General features: G+C 51.1%; 3 protein-coding genes across 5 annotated transcripts; 2 read left to right on the top strand and 1 right to left on the bottom strand.

Moving 5' to 3' along the window:
- Window positions 1–718: 718 nt before the first annotated feature.
- On the top strand, window positions 719–12830 carry TERF2 (telomeric repeat binding factor 2). Of its 3 annotated transcripts, XM_055000606.1 has the most exons (11): window positions 719–866; window positions 2593–2676; window positions 3324–3454; window positions 4284–4370; window positions 6936–7082; window positions 7351–7712; window positions 9922–10302; window positions 10996–11072; window positions 11406–11447; window positions 11647–11702; window positions 12197–12830. In XM_055000606.1, exons 1-11 carry the CDS (start codon window positions 719–721, stop codon window positions 12359–12361), a joined length of 1680 nt encoding a protein of 559 aa, XP_054856581.1. In that variant the 3' UTR covers window positions 12362–12830. The 3 variants fall into 3 exon arrangements, with proteins under 3 accessions (XP_054856581.1, XP_054856583.1, XP_054856582.1); XM_055000608.1 differs by lacking the exon at window positions 9922–10302; XM_055000607.1 differs by lacking the exon at window positions 11406–11447.
- Window positions 12831–14028: 1198 nt separating this feature from the next.
- TMED6 (transmembrane p24 trafficking protein 6) lies at window positions 14029–17034 on the top strand. Its single transcript, XM_055000879.1, has 4 exons — window positions 14029–14299; window positions 15620–15746; window positions 16199–16347; window positions 16692–17034. Exons 1-4 carry the CDS (start codon window positions 14084–14086, stop codon window positions 16914–16916), a joined length of 717 nt encoding a protein of 238 aa, XP_054856854.1. The 5' UTR covers window positions 14029–14083; the 3' UTR covers window positions 16917–17034.
- A 136-nt stretch (window positions 17035–17170) lies between these two features.
- NIP7 (nucleolar pre-rRNA processing protein NIP7) lies at window positions 17171–19689 on the bottom strand. The gene is made up of 5 exons (XM_055000880.1): window positions 19559–19689; window positions 19382–19468; window positions 18426–18564; window positions 17639–17779; window positions 17171–17548 (listed from the first exon to the last, which is right to left on the bottom strand). Exons 1-5 carry the CDS (start codon window positions 19612–19614, stop codon window positions 17429–17431), a joined length of 543 nt encoding a protein of 180 aa, XP_054856855.1. The 5' UTR covers window positions 19615–19689; the 3' UTR covers window positions 17171–17428.
- Window positions 19690–19852: the final 163 nt, after the last annotated feature.

The raw sequence follows: 19852 nt of genomic DNA, 5'->3' as shown, positions 1-19852 counted from the left end.
TGGTTGGTCTTTAAGGTGCTACTGGATCTGAGTCTGTTAGCAGCAGGACAGCAAAAGAGGGCGGATTTCAGCCGGTCGCGCCAATGTAGCAAAACCCGGCTAATACTAAGTATTGATTATCCCGCAGTTACAGTGTTTTATGTAACTTTTATGAATACCGACTTTTTAAGTAAGGAGACTGCAACCCAATGCGCGCTTCTCTGGGAGTAACCCCCACTGTGCTGTGTCAGCATTTCTGCTGGTTTTCAGTCTTTTCCAACCTGCTTTTATGTACCCTCTCCCATTGTTTTATGGAACTCTTTGAAAGCGATTGCGACTCCACCGACTCACACTGTGCAATCAGCCTTGAGTCTCAGCGAGAAAGGTGGGCTATAAATAACGCGTAAACGAATAAATGCCTAGAACCCGGAGGGGGGCAGTTCTGAGTGGGCATGCGTGGGATTGCAGCGCGGGCAGCGGGACCTTTTCTGAAGTTTAAAGGAGCGGGATGCTGTTTTTGCAGAGAAACGTCCTTCAGCCAAAGGCTGCAGAGTCTCGCGCGCGTCCCCTGGCGCGTCGCTCGTTATCATTCTATTGTTTGGGCCTGAAGGAACCCCCCCCCCCGATCACGCCACTTCGCCGGCGCGGGGCAGCCTGGGAAATGGAGTCCTGGGGGCGGGGGCGGATCGGGGGCGCGGCGCCGGATCGGGGCGCGGCTTCGGGGGCGGGACTTCCGGCGATGGCGGCGCGGGCGGCGGAGGCGCGCGGGCGGGCGCTGGGGCGCGCGGTGGACGGCTGGGTGCTGCGCCACTACTGCCACCAGGCCCTGCAGGCCTTCCGCGCCGGCCGCGCCCGCGACTTCCGGCAGCTGCGCGACATCCTCAGCGGTGGGTGGGCCGCGGGGCGCCTGCAGGGCCGCGTTCCCCGAGGGCAGCCCGCCCGCCCGCCCGCCCCGGCTGAGGGGCCCTGCGGCGGGGCTGCGGGTTAGGGTTAGGGCCGGGCTTCCCTCGGCCTTGCGCCGCTCGTTTCCCGCAGCTGCTGGTTCCTTGGTAGCCCTCCTGGGCCGGCTTGGCGCCTCCGGAAGGGCGCCCGGCGACGGCGGCCCCGGGCAGAGTCTGAAGGGAAGGGCCGGGCTGGAGGGGGGGGGGCTTGCCTGCCCCAAGGCCCCCCTTCCCCGGCGAACGGATTCCCGCCCCAGGGCCCTGAGCGTGGCCCGCGCCCCGCTCCCTCAGCAGTTTCCTGGCTGCTGGGGGGGGGGGAACGTTGGAGACATTTATTTACGCTGCCCGCGCGAGGGGGCCAGGCCGCGGTTTTAGTTCTGTTGACTGAATGCACGAAGGTCTCTCGTGGGCCTGTGGAGGAAGAATGTCTGTGGGAGAGGAAAAATGAGTCCGCCAAACAACGCCAGATCAGATCGCGGTGCGGAGAGCGACAGGACGTTTCCTGGAAAACAGCACAGAGTCCAGGAGCACCTTTAGGACTAACCAACTTTATTGTAGCGTAAGCTTTTGAGACCCACAGCTCTCTTCATCAGATGCATCTGACCAAGAGAGCTGAGGTTCTCAAAAGCTGATGATGCATGTGACGAAGAGAGCTGTGGTTCTTAAAAGCTTACGCTATAGTAAAGTTGATTAGTCTTAAAGGTGCTCCTGGACTCTTTAGTATTTTGCAACTACAGACTAACACGGCTAACTCCTCTGGATCTATTTTCTGGGGAATTGTCTCAGAAAGCACATCAATGAAAGTATTACATATATTTTTATTTCCCCACAAATTTCTATTTTACTATTCCCCCCCCCCCCCTGACACTTTTTTTCTGTCTTGGAAATGTTGGGAAATGTTACCTTGGGAAATGTTACCTATCTACTTGCATGTGCACAAGCAAAGTTCTTAACGTCAGAGTTGCATCAGCATGGATTGTATAGTGATAAAGGCGCAGGTTCCACAAGGGCAAAGGTGACCCTTGTTTTATTCCTATCCTGTCTTTCACTCCAGAAAGGGTAAATGCATTTCATCTGAGGATGCTTCCAGGCCATTGTGATGTAGCCATGCTTGGGGGGGTGGGGGGTGGTTTGCCACCCATGCACCACTTCCCCTTCAACCCTTCTGGGATTGGAGAACAGTACAGGATGACTCTGCAGCAAACTGATGGGAGAGGATGTAGCATCCTTTTGAGGGTGCTTTCTAAGGCCGCACCACTGCACCTTTCCCATAATGCAGCACCTTAAAGACCAACAAGATTTGCCCTGAAAATCTTGTTGATCTTTAAAGTGCTACCAGACTCAAATCTCACTGTTCCGCTGCAGACCAACAGTTACCAGCCTAAAACTATCCCACACAGGCGTGTCTCGTGTGTGCTTTGTTTGGTGAGGATTAGCTTTTGATACAGTGCGAGGCAGATTTCTGGATGCCAGCAATGGGGTAGATTTCACATTTCATGGGCTGGAGCAGTTGTTGAAGTAGAGCGGCAGCCTCTATGTTTGCACAAGACAGTTGTCATACACAAGGGGCAGAGTCAAGAGGGAAGTGTGCTTCCTTGCTTAGCCACCTGGGCAGTTGGTTGGCTTTGGCTTTGTGGCTTCTTGACTAACTGCCTGTCTTGTGTTCCTCCAGCTGTGCTTGTGCGGCCCTTGGCTTTGGAAGAAAGCATTCGTCTTCATCTGCGGATTATCCAGCTTTTGTCCCGCCTTGAAGAAAGTGAGTGCTCCCGAGATGCTCTTTTTCTTTGGCAGACATCCCTGGGCTGTTCTGGGGCTGGCAGGCATACAGCTTGAGCGTACAGCCCCTCTTAGGTGGCGGGTGGGCAGGTGCTCTGTCTGTGTTGGTTGCTTAGTAAGTTGTGACTCAAGAAGAATAAGGAAAAACAACTGAATGTTTGCTTTCGAATTGTATTGTTTATTTTCACATTGGTAACCACAGTTCAACTGCCGAATGCCCAAACTTCCCACTTACCCCCATCTTAACCCTACAGTAGCCCAAAAAGGAAACTGGTCAATCAGAAGAGAAAGACCAGGAAAATGGGAGAAACACAAAGGAGGAGTGGAAGTGGAAGGGCTGAGCAGTACTAGCTGCTTCCCTATTAAAGTGACAAGTACGCTGTTGAAACAGTGGCTTTCTAATGTGGTGATCAAAGAGTGTCCGAGCTGTCCAGCCTGCAACTTGCCTTTTCCCCTTCACCCTGAGAGGTTTTCCATGCAGATTTATGCTTGCAGGACAGCAGCTTCATTTGCTAGGGAGGGTGTGTGTGTGTGTGTGTGTGTGAGAGAGAGAGAGAGAGAGAGAGAAAGAGAGAGAGATTACACCGTGAGAGAAATTACATTAGAAATTCTTCCTGTTTATTGTAGATTGGAGTACTGATTCAGAGGGTGAGCAGATGCCGTTTGGAAGCGCGCTTGATTTTCTGGAGACAATGAAGCAGGAACATGAGCTAGATGAAGCACTCATTGAGAAACTAAGAAGAAAAATAAAGGAAGCTGTAAGAATGAAGATGTTGTTTTCTTTAGATGGCCTTGACTGTTTTTTTAACATTAACCGAAAAGTGTTTTGGGCACAAAACAACAGGGACTGACATCAAAAGTCTATAAATGAGGAGGAGGGAGACATTTTATTGTGACTATAAATCAGACTTCGGATGCTGAGGTCTGAACTCTTTCCTGTTTTCTGTGCCAACAAATGAGACTACTAAAATTAACAAGGCCCCAAGAATTCCCGTGAGCCTGCTGGCTTGCCCATGGGCAGTGCGAAGCGATTCGTGGCATGTTGAGAGAGTGGTGAGAGCAACTCACATTAACAGAGCAGTTCACGAGAGTTGCTAGCCTGCAAAAAATTATTTTTTAAAGCCACCTTTTCCTTGGGAGGGGTGGAAATCTCTAATCCTCAGACCTTAGAAAACCCAGGTCGTAACTCCCAGCTCCGGGATTAATGTGTGTGTGTGTGTGTGTGTGTATGTGTATATTTAAGTCTAGAGGATAAATGTATGAGGACTTGCAGAAGTGTGACTTCAGAGTAGCCTGTAGCAACTTGTTAACAGCATAAGCTGCTCATGCTTTTGCTTCTAGCGGTCCCAGTTTGGAGACCTGCCTGTAACGTCATGAACTAAAGCTGGCCTTGAGCCTGAGAGAGGTCAGGCCAACATCCTCCCACCTCTCTGCGGCTTGAGGGATGCCAGGGGTTGAACGCTGGGACTTCCCACGGCTCCTGGAGGTGTGGCCTCACTTAAAGTCCGGTCTGTGGAGGGGAGTCATAGGACGCTGTTCCTTGCCTGGATTATTCAAATGTTGCTGTTCTTCTCTGCCTTTCTGCAGGCTGTAATTGCCTGTATTAGGAACCAAGAATTTGAAAAGGCCAGCGAACTTCTGAAGACGCCCATGTCCAAGGACCCGAGCACTCCGGCAAGTGTGGAGAAGGCAGGGGGGCAGCGCGCGGGATGCGAAGCGTGGCGAAGGAAGGAATTGGTTCGTCCTTCCTTCACCTGCGAATCCAGACGTCGTGTGTGCTCTGGCAGCTCCCTGCATGCTTAGCAGAGATGTGAAGGCTCAGAAAAAAACATGGTATTTCTTGGAGGGCTTTTCCCCAGTTCCTCTGATGGAAAATTTGGGGGAGTAATGGAAAACAATTTGAAATGTATACCATGAAAAATTCTTGAGAATTTTCAGTTTTCCCATTGGAAAAATTGAGAAATTTGAGGGAACACTAACAAAAGACATGCGTTGTAGACGTATATAACTTTTTCAAGATCTTTTTTTAGTTTTAATGAAAAGTTGGGCAACTGTACCCTATAATGTGTTTAATGATAATACGTTTTTAGAGAGTTCGGTGTTTTCAATGTTGCAAAAAGGCATAATAGTCAAACGTGCTGGTAGTTTTGCTTGTTGGGGCCCAGGTAATTCACTTCTTTATTATAAAATGTGTTACCTGCCTTTAACTTTTGTTTTTTCTACTTCTCAGATGGCAAAAATTAAAGATCAGTGTGCTGTGGTAGCACAGGGAGCAGCAGTTTATTATTTATTTATGTCATTTATAGTCCGCCTTTCTCACTGAGACTCAAGGTGGATTACCAGATTAGTACAGTCAATATCAAGAACATTTCAATAAACAATGCCATAGGATAAATAAATACAAGTTTACAAAGGTATAACATTAGCAAAAATCTGATACAGAGTTGAAGAAATGCTGAAACAGATTATAAGCAATTCTAGGACTGACATTAGATAACATAGAACTACCCAATAAGGTCATGGTTAAAGCAACAGATAGTATGTAAGGCAACATAGTGGTGAAGTCTGTGATTGCCAACTCCTTAGTGAAGCATCTCTTTAAGACCACCTCCATACAACACAGCCTTCCCATCTTGAGTAAAAAGCACTTTTGCATAATTCAGTTTTGCATTGTTTGCGGAAAGCCAGGAGAGGGGGGGCTCTCTTGGGTTCCTCAGGCAGGCCGTTCCATAGGGCAGGGGCCACCACAGAGAATGTACATGTATGGGCAGCTATTGATTTCACCCATGTGCTGCGTGGCACCTGCAGGAGACCTTGTTCAGATCAGCAAAGCTGCCATGGAGGGACATAGGGAGGGAGGCGGTCCCGTAGGCATGCCGGACCAAGGCCATGAAGAGCTTTGTATGTGATAATCAATACCTTGAACTGAGCCCAGTAACTGATAAATAGCCAATGGAGTGCCTGCAGGATGAGAATGATATTCTTGCTCCTGTTAACAGCCAAGCTGCAGCGTTTTGCACCAACTGGAGTCTCCGAGTTAACTTAGAGGGGAGACCTATGTGCAGTGCATTACAGTAGTCAAGCGTCTGTGATACCATGGCATGGGCCCAGGTGGCCAGATCGGCCATGTCAAGGTAGGAGGCCATCTTCCAGGCTGGACTGAGGGTGTAGAAAGCATATTTTTGCATCTGCTTTAACTTTCTTTTCTAGTAGCAGCACTGGATCCATTATAACCCCATGGCTCTTAACCGAGTCTTCAAGGGTCAGATGAACTCTGTCGAAAATGGGGAGTACAGTGTCCTTCAACATCTCTGCCTTCCCAACGAGCATCATTTCCATCTTGTCTGGGTTTAATTTCAATTTGTTCACTTTCAGCCATTTGACCACAGCTGTCAGGCAGTGACCCAAGATTTCTACTGCATCCTGTGAGGACTTGGATAGTGAAATATAGAGTTGGGTGTCATCTGCATGTTGATGACATCTCACTCCATAGGTGTGGATGAGTTCTCCTGAAGGCTTTACATCGTGGAATAACATGGGAGATAAGTTTGTGCCCTGTGAAATCCTGCAAGATAGCTCCCATTCTGGAGATAGCTGATCTTGGACAGCAACCCTTTTGAGGCCCTTCCATGAGAAATGATTTAAACCAGTCCAAGGCACATCCCCAGATACCTCCTACGTCCTCCAAATGCCTCAACGGGATGGCATGGTCTGCTGTGTCAAAGGCTGCATTTAGATCCAGGAGGAGCAATAAGGAATTTGCAGCTCTTTCTTAAAAATTGGGTATACTTGAAAATGAAGCTATTTATAAATTAGATGTACAGCGTTATATGCTAAATTGGTTATACTTGATAAATTTTTTGTTAAATCAGTAAAAAAAATGTAAGTTTCATATATATATGTATATATATATATGATGTCATTCATAGTTCAAAGTAGAAGCTTCATTTCCATTTCCACTTTTGCTAGGGAAATACAGATTCCCCCCCCCAAGGCTTCTCAGTATCTGGCATTTTTACATTTCTGTTGTTGAGAGAATCACAAGTCTACGGAAGGCACGTGCTGGCTGGGTTTGTGCCCCACATCTCTCCCCAACAGCGTGACTCCCAGACCCTTGGGAAATGAGTGCAGAGCTGCTCGTGAGGTCCCATTGGTGCCCTTAGTTCAAGATTCTCCATCCAGTGAAGTTTCTTCCCCCAACCGCATGTTGTGCTAAGCCCCTCTGTTTTCTTTACCTAGAAGACACAATTGGCCCTGCAGAGCATCATCCAAGAGAAGAACTTCTCTCACTCCAAAATCTGGAACTTCTCCTTTAAGGCCTTCCAGCAAGAAATTCTTCTGTGTTTGGAAGACTACCTGGATGACTCTGAGCCCTTCCTCCTCAAGGTAAGCACCTCTCTGGGCTTGCTGGGCTCAGCCCCAACAGCTTGCCAGGAATGCACGTGCTTGTTGGAGCACAGCGGCCGTAGTAGAAGCACCATCCTTCCAGTTTCCTGTGCAGGTTCTTGGGCTCAATGTGGGGCCATCTCGGGAAGACCGTTGCGTGTTCAGGCTATGCTTTCAAGTGGACCATAGGGCATGCACACATAATTAGACAATCGGAACCAGCTAGCTTTTCCTGTGAGTCTGTCTGTCTGTCTGCTCTCTGTTTAAGATGGCAAGAACGAACTCAGCTGATCCGCAGGCACTCAGCCCTTTGGGAACAGAGAGTGAGGAGATGGTGCCCTCCGAGTACATGGAGGAAGTGGCTGGGTTGGAGGAAACAAGGAAAAACAAATCTGTGGGAAGATCCAGTGAGGCTGTGAGTGAGCACAAATCCGAGGGTGAGGCCGGAGAAACCGAGGAGGACAGACCGGAGCCTGCGCCAAGAGCCAGCAAGAGAGCTGCAGGACAGGCTCCTGTCTCAAAACCAGCCAGCGAGCAAGCGATGGCTCCAAGCAAGACAGCAGAGCCCCCTGAAGTTTCCAGCAAGGAGGAGACCTGCCCTGCCCAGGGGGCTCCCAAGGACTCAGGCAGGTGAGTAACTTGGGGCAACAGTCCGGTGGTCCCGGATGCAAGACTCCCATTCTCGGGTGCTGACTCTTTCTCCCCTCATAGTGCCGCCACTTTCAGAAGGTGTTGAAAGACAGAGGTATCATTGTAGACTTTCTGGCTCTCTACATTAGCACTCCCCTTTGCAACTGATGCAGCAGAGCCGAGAGCGGGGAAGAGGGTTGTATCTGTGTGTGCGAGAGGCTGAGAGCATGCCAGCCCTACGAAATTGAGAATGCTAAGTGATGCGTTGGCTGGCTGGCTCAGGCGCCTTTAGAACTCCCAGAGCACCAGGACAGGTTGCCGTTGCAAAATCTTTCAGAAGCCTACCTGATCTAGAATACTCAACAGACGCCCTGTCAGTCAGTCTGTCCTGGGAGAGCAGGAGAGGTTTTTCAGTGCACTCGAAGACCTCCTGGCATGGGGAGAAGCAGGGGCCGCAGATGAGCTTCGTCTTCAGCAGCCAGGATGAAAAATTAAATCAAGTTGGCTTAAACAGAATATGTTACCTTGCATTAAAACTCCATTGACCAGTTGTCTGCAAATACTGGCTTCTAGAAACTCAATTCTGGCCACTGGTAGAGAGCCTCTGCTGTACTCTTACCACGGGAGTCACACATTTGTCAAAACTTCCTGGCAACACAGGGGGGCAAAAGGTGCCCTTTTCACCTCCGTAGCCAGGCATTAGCCCAGGCAGAAACCACTGCACCTGGGTGTCTTAATGAAGTGGAGGACAGAATGTTGGTGATGCTCCATGCCAAAAAGGGAGGGGGAACACCTTCAAAGGAAGGGTACCCAAAGAGGCTGCAATACAAATCACTATACGGCTGTTCAAAACGGGTCTGGTTCTGTATAATACAGAGAATTATATACAATAATATCTGTATATTTGAAAATTGTCTATTTGAATAGGCAATGGAATGATACTAATACGTTGAGCCATTGTTACTCTTTTTAGCTAATTGCCTTTTCACTTTTGTTTGATTAAATTACACACTGGCCTTGTATTGAGTTGTGTTGCTTTCACAGTTATATGTTAATTTGTTAGTTTAGTGCCGCCTCTTTGGTTACCTCACACTCTGTGCCAAAACGCAGGGGGATCCGCATAGAGATACAGACAGAACAGTAACGCTGCAGAGACGCCAGGGCTCCTCTTTCCACACTGATGGGGGGGGGGAGCGTCTTGCGTCTTCCCCTTCCAGGCACGCTCTGAGGTAGAGGGAGGCCTGCGTTCTGTGCTGTGCTGCCCCGTTAGTTTTGTGGGTGCTTTGAGTTCATGAGCTTTGAGTTACTGCAGGGAATGTTTGGTTGCTTCCGGTCGGTTCTAGATCTGCCTTGAGCCTCGGGGAGAAAGGCAAAGTATAAATGAAAAGTAAATAAACGCGGTCACATTTTTCTGATTGCATGTCAGTTAAATGTAAGGTGCTTCAAGACAAGAAAGTAGGATATAAATTTGAAAAATAAGCAACAGTGCAGGGTGGCTACAAAACACGCCTTGCCGTTTCTACCCTGTAAAGCTTTCTTGCCAGGCAATGAGTATGACGGGGATGCACTTTTTCCTTCAGTTTGCTAAACAGGCTGTGTGTCGTTACAAACCAAGATGTTTTAATTGTCCGAACCAGTTTGCCTGCCTGCTTCTCCAGCAAATGCATTGATCAAGCAGTGTGAAAACCAGCCCCTTTACTCTTGATTATTTGGGCCAACGTTTTAGACAGTCTTGGTTTAGACCAGTCCCCCCTTGCTAAAGGTCCTTGAGTGTAGCCTTCGGGAGCTGAGCTGTGCCTATCGAGCGAGGAAGGAGGATGGGATTCCTGGGCATCTTGCAGGTCTTCTCGTTTCTTGGGAGCCGGAGCAAATGGAAGGGAATAGGACTGGGACACACTCTGCTTCGATCACTGAGAAGGTCCAGAAGATGTTTGAGACTAAGCCCTTGAAGCGACAGAATGTTCTAGCTTGCAGAGAACTAGTCTTCCTTTCCATTCTGCCAGAAAAAGAGCTCTGTGTAGGTCGAAAACTGCCTCCTCTCGCATAAGAAGTTGATCTAGTCCATGAAATTGCTCTTACACTTACAGAGGAGAAGGCGTCAACCCCGAGGTGGCTTCTTGCGCGGAGCTGACCGGAAGACCAGCCTAGCTCGCTAGTGGGGGGAGAAGCAGAGCGTATGACCCAACCTGCTGAGGCTCTGTTTTTTCAGGTACCCGCCCAGGAGGCCAGCCTTCTACGAGCTTTCAACTCTGAGGGAAGCTTTCAAGGCCCTTTCGGACTCCCCGGAGGCTGATGCTGATTTTTCCAAACTGGATGAGACTGACTGGCCTTCCTCGAAGCGGCCTTCTGTGTCCCCACGAGTGAAGCGCCGGAGGGAAGAGGAGGAGAAGGCTGCCTCTGGGCCTCCTTCCTTGACCCAGAAGACTCAGTGTTTGGTGACGATCAGCAAGCTGGTCCAGGGGTGTGAGACAGCGTGCCCCTGTGACTCCTGCGCCAGCCCAGCAGCACCCAAGGAACCTCCGAGTACCCTGGCTGCCCAGCCTGCGGAGCCTGAAGCGCCCACCCTGCCACGCACTCCCAGATTCCCAAGGTGTGGGGTGGGTTCTGGGTTTGTGACAGTGGGAAACTGGAATGTTGCGGTTAGTAACATGAGCTATGAGCTAGAAGTTCCTGGTTTCCAGTCTCACCTTTTGTTAGGAATCTGTTTGGTGATCTGTAGGATCTGCTTCTGTAAAATGGGTCACAAACGCTGTTAAGGGAATCCTTGTGGTACTTGCGTTGAGCACTTGAGAACAAATGCTGTGCGCAGCTAATCCTGGTGGGCTGGCATCTGCCAGGTAGCCAGGCTGTGGGTGGTGAGGGACGAGGAAATGCCCTTCGGGAAGGTCTTAGTAGGTCAGAAAGTGGGGTTGCAAATGGACTCTGAGCAGTGGATGCTGGCCAGAAGTGTGCTGTCAGAGGAAATGCCCCCTGGAGCTCTTCTGGTGTAACCCTTGGCAGTTCCTCTGATGCCAGGTGTGCACAAGGAAGTCCTTGGGCGTTTGTTTCACGTGCTTGTGACTGCGGTGCAGATCTGGCACCCACAGGTGGTGCTCTCCCTTCCATCATCACCCCTTAGGAAACTTGTGCTGCGTCTGAGCCTCAGGGGCTCAGAGCAGCGGTACCCCCTCCCACTGGTAGAAAGGGCAGGGGGTCTGCAAAATAAGCAGACCTGCTGGTCCCTGGCAATTCATAGAGGTGCTGCTGTGCTACAAGGCAGTTTCCATCCTTCTGTTGAATTCAGGCTGTCCAAACAGAGAGTGAATTCTTGGCGAGAAGAAATGGACACGTGGAGCGGGGAAGACGAGCTCTTCGACTGCGGTGAGTGGGGCTGCTGCTTGGGCTGCAGACCTGCTGTCCCTTCGTGCTGCGCGCATGCTTACAGGAGGTCTCCGGACCCCACAAGAACGGCATCCTTGGGACAGTGTCCGGCAGCGAAAGGACACAATTGACGAGGTCAAGGAATGCCAGGCCAGAACCCATCTGAGCTTATGTGCCCAGCTGTGCTCCATCACTCGCTGCCTAACAGCAAGAGTGAGATGAATGGGGATTGCCAAGCAGGGTCTTGCCGGGGCTGAGTCCATCCTTTTCTGCCTTGACAGAGCAGTGTGCATGCTTGTGTGTGGGTGTGATTTACCTACCTCTCTTCCACAGATTGGGTGCCGAAGAGAAATTCTCCCCACTGCTCAGAGACAGGTGACTGTTTTCGGTTGCTTATGTGTGAAGGCACCAAATAGTTAGGGAGAAAGGCAGGCTTATAAGGGGTTCAAGTACAGTATAGAGCATCTCTGCATCTCTGTGCTACCAGGAAGTCCCTGCAGTGGGGTTAGTCTTTCTGGTGTCTGCAGAGGAAAAAGTTACTACCCCCGAGTTGCTAATTGGCTTTGTCTTCCAGCATCTTCCGGAGGAGAGAGCACCAACACATCCATCACTTCTGGGACAAAAAAGCAGGTAATTGGGGTGACCATGAATGCAAACAAAACTGGTGACCAAGAGGCCTTGCTTGGTAAATGCCTCTCCAAAGGGCCAGCAGTTCTTTTCTCCTGCCTGCGCACCCCCCGCCCCCCGCCATTCCCATCGTCTGCGGCTGTTAGACCAAAACAGCAGCTTCTGAGAAGCCTGGGGAATAATTCTTGGCCCTAATGATAATCCCTCCAGAGTACATGTAAGGGACTGAGGGCTTTGGATCGTAATAACCCTGTAAGGTAGCCCAACATGGAGGGATGTGTGTGTGTGTGGTTTCCTTAAGGCAGATTCAGTGATTCCCAGGAGGTGTTCAAGCGTTTCCTCTGTGCTATGTCACTTCTCGCCAGAACTCTTGTGTAAATGGTGCCCAAGCGGCACTCCAGTCCAGGCAACTGTAGCTTTGTGAACAGAGTAAGACAACGGAGGAGGGCTCCAGTCTTAGGAGAACTTCTCTGATGGTCACTGTCCTTTTTTTGTAGAAGGTTAGGTGGACTACAGAAGAAACAGAGTGGATCCGGGCTGGTGTTAAGAAGTTTGGAGAAGGGAATTGGAAAGCCATTTTCAAAGCTTACCACTTTAAGAAACGTACTCCGGTGATGATCAAAGACCGCTGGCGCACCATGAAGAAGCTGGGTCTGAACTGAACTCTGGGAGGGCCGTTGAGCTTAACACATGCGCTTTAGGCCATGTGGACAAGGGGCGTGTCAGAGCTGCTTCCTCTGCTAGGCCTGCACCCTTGGGCTGAGGAGGTGGGAGCTGTACAGCATTGCAAGGAGCGGAGATTGGGCCTCTGGACATGGAAACACCACCCAACAGGCTCAGGGGGCAGGACCCTGACCACCTTCCTTGCCCTCCACGCACCGCAGTTAGTGGCATTAGTGGTTCTCAATTTCTGGTTGAATGGCAGATTGTTCCTGTCATAACTGTTCAGTTTTACTTTTTCAGTGAACTTCAGCCGGGGCCCAGAGTTGTGGCTGGAGTAAAGTTGTGCCTCTCGTGTTCTTCTTGTTAAAATCTTTAAAACTGACAAAGAATTTTCTCATATTAAGGATGGTAGAACTGGCAGTTGGAGTTTGAATTTGGAAAATAAATTTTTCTGATGTCGTCTTAGAATTCTTGTCCCTTCTTCCAAGAGAGAGATGAGCAGCCACTCAGATCCCCGAGGATTACACGAGGCGCCCATTCATGCAGCACCCTGCCTCCAGCACCAGAGGGAAGTCTGCGGCCTCTGCGGCAGGGCACGGGAGCCAAGTGGCTGTTGTGGGAGAGGCCAGGGCCGATGTCATGCGGTACTTAAAGGGATATTTGCCTCCTTGGTGGAGTGGTCTTTGATGTGGAGGGGCCCTGTGTGCATCTCGATCAAATATTCAGTGTGGATGATGGCCAAAACTATCTGTTGGTGTCTCCCCCCCCCCCCCCCGCCCCACAGTATTGTTGACAGTCCAGATGTGTTTTGCTGCAGCTTGTTATGCGGAATCCTGGAAGACCGGAATTGTGCAACTCGTGCCCTGAACGATGTCTTGGAGCACTCCTAACCCTCACTCCACGTGCAGATGTGACGCCCTGTATTGGTGCAGGGGAAAGCTTTTTGCCTTAGTTCCTTTCTCCCCACTGGCAGAAGGATCCAACGTGAAGGACGTGACGCTTACAGAATTGGGGTGGGTGGGATGGAGGTGGGCAGCCTTCTAGCCCTGCTGCAAAGCCTTGTGTGGCCTCGCACACCTGCTCGCACCCCACCTGACCAGGCTGCTGAGAAATTGCCCTCCTGGCGTTCGGCCCTGTCCTTCAGCAACAGCTGCAAGCAATCAGCAGTCTGGCCTTCTGAAGGGCGAGGGAGGAAGTGAAGCTGCAGGGCGTGGGATAAGGCACCATTGCAAGGGAATGCAGCAGTACACGTTCGGCGGGGGCGGGGGGGGGAATCGCCTGTTTTGAAATGGGTCTTAAGCCCTCATGCTGTAAACAGAATTTCTGCGCTGGTCATTTTTGCCAGAGGGGCACAACCCAAAATGATGTGTCTCCAGTTTCCTGCCTAGAGCTGGATGTGGTAAAACGTGCTTAATATTGCTGCCTGAGATGTTCACAAGGTTGTGTGAGAATGTGTGTGTGTGGCTGGGGGGGGGGGATGACACAGGTTACCTGCACTGCTTGGCTTATGACACATCCTTCATGCCATTGAACCCCATTCCGTGGTCTGTACAGTCTCCTTAAGGTGTCCTGTCCTCCTCCTCCTCTCCAGCAGCAAGCAAAACAAATACTGGGTGTGAGCAGGCAAGTTAATGATTGATCCCGTTGTAGCATGCTGGGTGGCTGCTGCTCCTGTGCCGCTCTGCTCCAGATCTGCTCCCAAGTGGCTTCTAGGAGCCAGCATGCTTCCACTGCTCCCTGTAGTTGCAATTGTGGGGTTACTGAGTGAGCTAGAATTTGCCAGTGCCCGCAAATCTGAGCCACTGAGCAGTTCTGGTGACCAACCTCTCTTCCGTGGAGCAGATCGCTATGACTTTGCTATTGTTATCCCCGCAGGCGGCATTGAGTGTTTCTGGCAATTTGCACACCAGAGCGGCTACTTCTACTTCAGCTATGAGGTGGGTGCATGGGGAGAAGGCGGGCAGCAGCTGCGGCCAAGGCCGCCTAGTCCCACTGAGCCTCTGAGGTCTTGGCATCTAAATCAAACAAGAATTCTGCCTCAGGAACGGACATGGTAATCTAACTTTAGAGGGTGGGTTAGAAATGAGTAATTCCCATTAAGGAACCTAACACTGAACTATGGGGTACACCATTTATGTGCCTAAGGTCAGCTGGTGCTTTGGGAAAACAGCAGGTGAAGGGGGGGTGTGTGTGGCGGGGGCGATCTGGTATTGGGAAGTCACAGTTTCAGTATGTGTTTGCCCTGGACTCGATGTCACCTTCCATTTTTAACTGTGCTCTCATTATTGACCTTTACTAATAAACACGAACCACATTGCCAAATTTAAATGATGGACAAAGAAGGCAAATTGCTGTTTTACTGGAATTATATATGAAGATGCACATTTCTGAGTTTCATATTCTTCGCTACGTGGCTATATTGAAAATCAAATGTAGCAGTGATCTTTTTGGTACTAGGTACAAGACCGGAGCCTCACAGTACCCTTCTCTTCAACTGACTGCCAGGCCCCTGCTGGCACGATGTTGGCTCAAGGCAGGGTTGGCCCCTATTCAGATGCTCATGGTGAACCCTTGTCAGACACACAAAACATACATGCACCGGCATGGGTGGGAGGGGGAGATTATTTTTTCAGCTCTGGCTGCAGAGTGTCACCAGCTCATTATAAAGATGGACAAAGAAGGGGGTGAGGCCAGGATCCTGCTTTGGAGCCACTGATGGGTGGAGGCTGGAGGCTGCCACCCTGTCTGCCAGCTTACACCTCACCCTGTGCTGGAAGGGAGTAGCCTTTTTTGGGAGCAAGTGTAAAGAGCCAGAAAGGTGAGGCTGCTGCATCAGCCACAGGCGGCATCCTCCACGGCTCTGGCTGCAGGGATTTCTGCTACCCCCTCCCACCCAACAAGCTCTCCCCTTTTGCCCTGTGCGGCCATCTGTCCAGTGCCTCCCACCCGTGTCTGGCTCTCAAAACCAAGCAGCCGCATCTCTTCCCCTCAAGCGCCCATCATGCAAGGCAGCCACTGCCTAAGGGTGCTGTTGCTACCACCAAACCAGCAAGCAGAAGACTGGCTGCCTTGGAGCATGACCTGGCCAGGCAGCTGCAGAGGTTGGAAACAAATGGTTCCCCAAGGAACAGGAGCCTGGAGTTGCTCCAGGAGGAAGGTGTGAAACAAGCAGCTGGCAGGTCCGCCGCCGCCGCAGCAGCACTGCCAGGAAGGAAGTCTCCCTCCCACGGCCCACGTGCTCTGCCTCTCGATTGCAGGTGCAGTGGACCTCGGGGATGGGCCAGGACCGACACATCCTGGCTACTGCAAATGATCCCAACAGCCTTCACCTTGGCAGCTCCCAGGATGTCCGAGGGCAGATCAACTTCCCCACCAAGGAGACAGGTGTGCCTTTGCCCCAGGCTCCACTCACCCTCCCCCCTCCCTCATGGGCTAGCGGGCTGGGAAACGTGAGCTGCCAACCCTCAAAACTCTAGACGTTTCTAAAGAAGTTGCAATTGCCGAGAAGGTGCTGCAGAACTTTGGTTTCTCTCTGCAGGAAGCCCAGCAGCCCTCCTTCCCCCAAGAAAGCTTGAGAACCCCTCCTGTGTGCACCGAGCCCTTCACAGCCATCTTGTCCTCCTCTCCGAATTCAGCGCTTCCTTGGTTGAACGACAGGAGGAAAAGGTGGCGAGGGGCATAGGCTAAAGGACTGGGGGACCCTCAGAAAGCATGGGCCTCACCCGACACCTAAATACCAGGAGGCGGCAACACGGGGGCTCCAAGGAGATAAGCCGCAGGGCGAATCGGCACCCTCAAAGCACAGGGCATGATTCTGGCTCTCTTGTCTCGTGCAGGTTTTTACCAGCTGTGCCTGAGCAATAGGTACAATCACTTTGGCTCCGTACAAGTTTATCTCAACTTTGGCGTCTTCTACGAGGGCTTTGACTTACAAACCCCTGAACATCAGAGGAAAAAATTCAACGACACACTGGAGGCAATTGAGGTAACTATCCTAAGCCCCCAGACAGCAATAATGCCTGCCAGCAGCAGCTACTCAAAAGCAAACTGTGTGGAAAAATGCCTTAGTCGCAGGAGAAAAAAAATGCATCGGAGCCCAGCTGATTTTGATCCTTCTAATTGGGGTCGGGGGGGGGGGGGGGGAGATGAGAAAAAGAACACACACGCCTCTCCCTAGCTGCCTGTACTGAAAGGGGGTGATCACGGGGGTGGGGGTGGGGGGTGTCCCTAGCTGTGCAGTGTGCTGCTCATAACCTAAGCTTGGCCCATGTGAAAATGCAACTGAGGCGGCCTGGGAGCCGAAACTGACACGCTCCTGCTCTGTTGCAGGCAAGCACCCGGAAGGTGACTGGCCAGGTCTTCCACATGTGGCGCTTCTATAACTTTGCTCGGATGAGGAAGGGGGCGGACTACTTCCTGGTCCAGGCCAACTACAACTATGTGAATTGGTGGTCAGCAGCCCAGAGCCTTGCCATTGTTGTCTCCGGCGTCCTTCAGCTGTACTTTCTCAAGCGTCTCTTTACTGCACAGCCTGTCAACAAGCCCCTCTGCTAGAGGTTCATGGAGCACCAAGACCACAAGCAGGCTTAGTCCCCGTAAGCACACAACAGGCCTCATGTCGGCTGTCCTTCTGGTTGCACCCATGTTACAAATATAGCATGTTTCACACTGACCTTCTGGTTATGATTAAGGGCACAGTAAGTACATGTCTGCACTAGGATGAAAAGAATGTTCCGGGTGCCTCTTCTCCAGAAAGGCAAAAGCTGCATCTTAATCAGCTTCCTGACCCCCACAGGAATAAGACAAAATATAAAACAGAGTTTTACTGTGTAAAAGTTAGAGTGGCAGCAACTCGCTTGCCTAGACAGACATAGTTTTCATTGTACCATCTCGTGCATTAACACCATACAGGTCTATCTGCAATCTATTTTCCCCCATCACAGACACTGCACAATCACGACAGCCAAGGTAGGCAGGGAAAGGGGGAAATATTGGTTGGCAACTTGGGTCAGTTCCTCTGGTTTCCATCCCAGGCAAAAAGTCCTCAAAGCCTCCTGCCCCTTCATTTAAGTCAGCGTTTCCTCATGTCGTATGTACTCCCCAATGTCTGCTTGATGAAACACAACAATGGCCATGGGATCCACCTTCCGACACTCCTGAGTGGACTTGGCTGCCACTCCAAAGCCCTAAGAAAGTCAAACAAAGGAAGGCAGGTAGTGAGACACTCCTCATCCTCCCAAATGCAAAGACTTGTCCATCCACCAGCCATCGCTCACCAGTGGGACATCAGCCATGGAATAAACCACCACTCCCTGGTACTGGGCTGTGCTCTCCGTAATACGCCCCAAGCCAGACTTCAGTATGTGGTTTCCATAAAGGAAGGACTGTTCTGCACCAGGCTTTACCCACACTTTGTACTGTGTAAAAGAGAAAAATAAAAAAATGACACGGCTACATACAGTGAAGCTGCTGTAGCACAATGGTTCAGTTGCAAATCAGCATTCTGCTGGTTCGAATCCCACTCCTGCCATGAGCAAGCAGGGGGCCTTGGGTAAGCCACCCCCTCTCAGCCCCAGCTGGGGATAATAATGACACTATGTTCATTGCTCAGAGGGGAGCACTAATCTGTCTAGAAGAATAGTATAGAAATGTGGTTATTACTACTACGATCTCAGTAAATATTTTCCCACCAAACAAACAAGGTTATAACCACAACAGTGTGTTTTTATATTGCTATTCTAGAAAGATGAGTGCCCAATTCAGATCAGTAAACATAGTGTCATTATTATCCCCATAATAACAGTTGGGAGCAGAGTGCTGCCTTGCATCCCAACCACTTAACCTCTAACTACAACAGGTCTTCCATACATGCTGTAATTTGACAGTCAAAAAGTAATACCCATAAGACGAGCATTAAAAAACGGTGTTTGATCTTTCCATTCATTATTGTTTGCTCTTATATCTCATGTCCCTCAACTTCTGAGGGATCAGTACCTGCAGATGCTGGACAAAGTAACAATGCCCCCCTACCCCGGTCAAACCCTCTCAAATCAATCTCTTTACCTTGGCATAGGGAGCAAGATAATCCAGAGCAGTGATGTGGAGCCGGAACTTCTGTGTTTTGGTGAATTTGCCAAAGCAGGTGCCCAGTGCCACCAGGTTCTCCCGGGGAATATTTGTGGCGAGCTTCAAGATCCTCTCGCTAAGCAACAGAAATCACAGAACAGCCCAGTGGCACCTTAGGGGCCAACAGTATTTTCTGGGTACAAACTTTAGAGTCAAAACTCCTTTCTTCAGATACCTTGGAAGCTGGTATCTGTCTTTTGTGTCTGAAGATGTGAGCTTTGATCTTGGAAGCTCATACCCAGAAAACCTTGTTGGTATCTACTGTTTTAGGTGGGTACTTGTCTTGGCCTGCCGTCGAACAGCAGGATTTGAGCCCAGTAGATACCAAGATCTGATTCCAGTGGCACCTCTGAGACCAATAAGATTTCTTGAATATGAGCTTTCAAATACATGGTGTCTGACAAAGTGAATTTTGACTCTTAAAACCCCCTACCATGGAAATCTTGTTGATCTCTAAGGTACCACTGGGCTCAAATCCTGCTGTTCTACTGCAGATCAACTTGCTACCCACCTGAAGAAATCAGAGACTCAAATACTCTGCGGTCGGTCCCAAACCAGGGCACATCAAGGGCCCCAGGGAGTGTTGCCAGCTCTGGGCTGGGAAATTCCTAGCGATGTCCAGGATGGAGACTGGGGAATAGGGGCTTTGGGGAAGGCAGGGCCCTCAGTGGGGTATAGTAATCCGAAGGGCAGCTGTAATTCCGGGAGATCGCCAGCCACCGCCTGGATATTGGCAACCCCAGACCCAGGAACCCCCGCCCTCACCCCGCTGAGTCAGGGAGCGGCGTGCAGAGCGAGCGGCGGGTGGGAAGCCGGGCCGGCTGCGCAGGGGAAGGCGCGGGGAATTACCGGGGAGGGCTCTCCAGCCCCACGAGGGCCGCCCCGGGCCTCACCTGAGGTAATAGACGCGGTCCTTGTGCAGGCGGAAGCAGTAGGCGCCGTCGGGCCGGTCCACCAGCAGCTGCAGGTTCTCGCCCACGCTAGAGGCAGGAAGCAAGAAGAGGCCCGTCAGCGGGGTGGGGGTGGGGGTGGGGGAGCGGGGCGGGGGGGGCGCGGGCGGCCCCACTTACTATCGGGCCAGCTTCTCGAAGAGCGCCCGCGTCTCCTCCTCCGTCAGCGGCCGCATCGCCCGGCCTCGCCTCGCCTCGCCCGCACACGCCGCTCGGGACCGAACCGGAAGCAGCCGCCTAACGGCCGGAAACGAAACCTGCAACTCAGTCCGGATGCCCGAAGGCAGCCGAGGCCAGCAGTTCCAGCGGAAGTCGGAGGGGACGCATTTCCACGGGCACTTCCGCCGCACGCACGAAGGGGAAAACGACGCGCCTTCAGCTCTTGCCCGGAAGCTCTCTGTGCGGAAGTCCGGC

Source organism: Eublepharis macularius, chromosome 16 (assembly GCF_028583425.1).
Source record: "Eublepharis macularius isolate TG4126 chromosome 16, MPM_Emac_v1.0, whole genome shotgun sequence".
NCBI lineage: Eukaryota > Metazoa > Chordata > Lepidosauria > Squamata > Eublepharidae > Eublepharis > Eublepharis macularius.
This window is presented reverse-complemented; position numbering and strand designations above follow the sequence as displayed.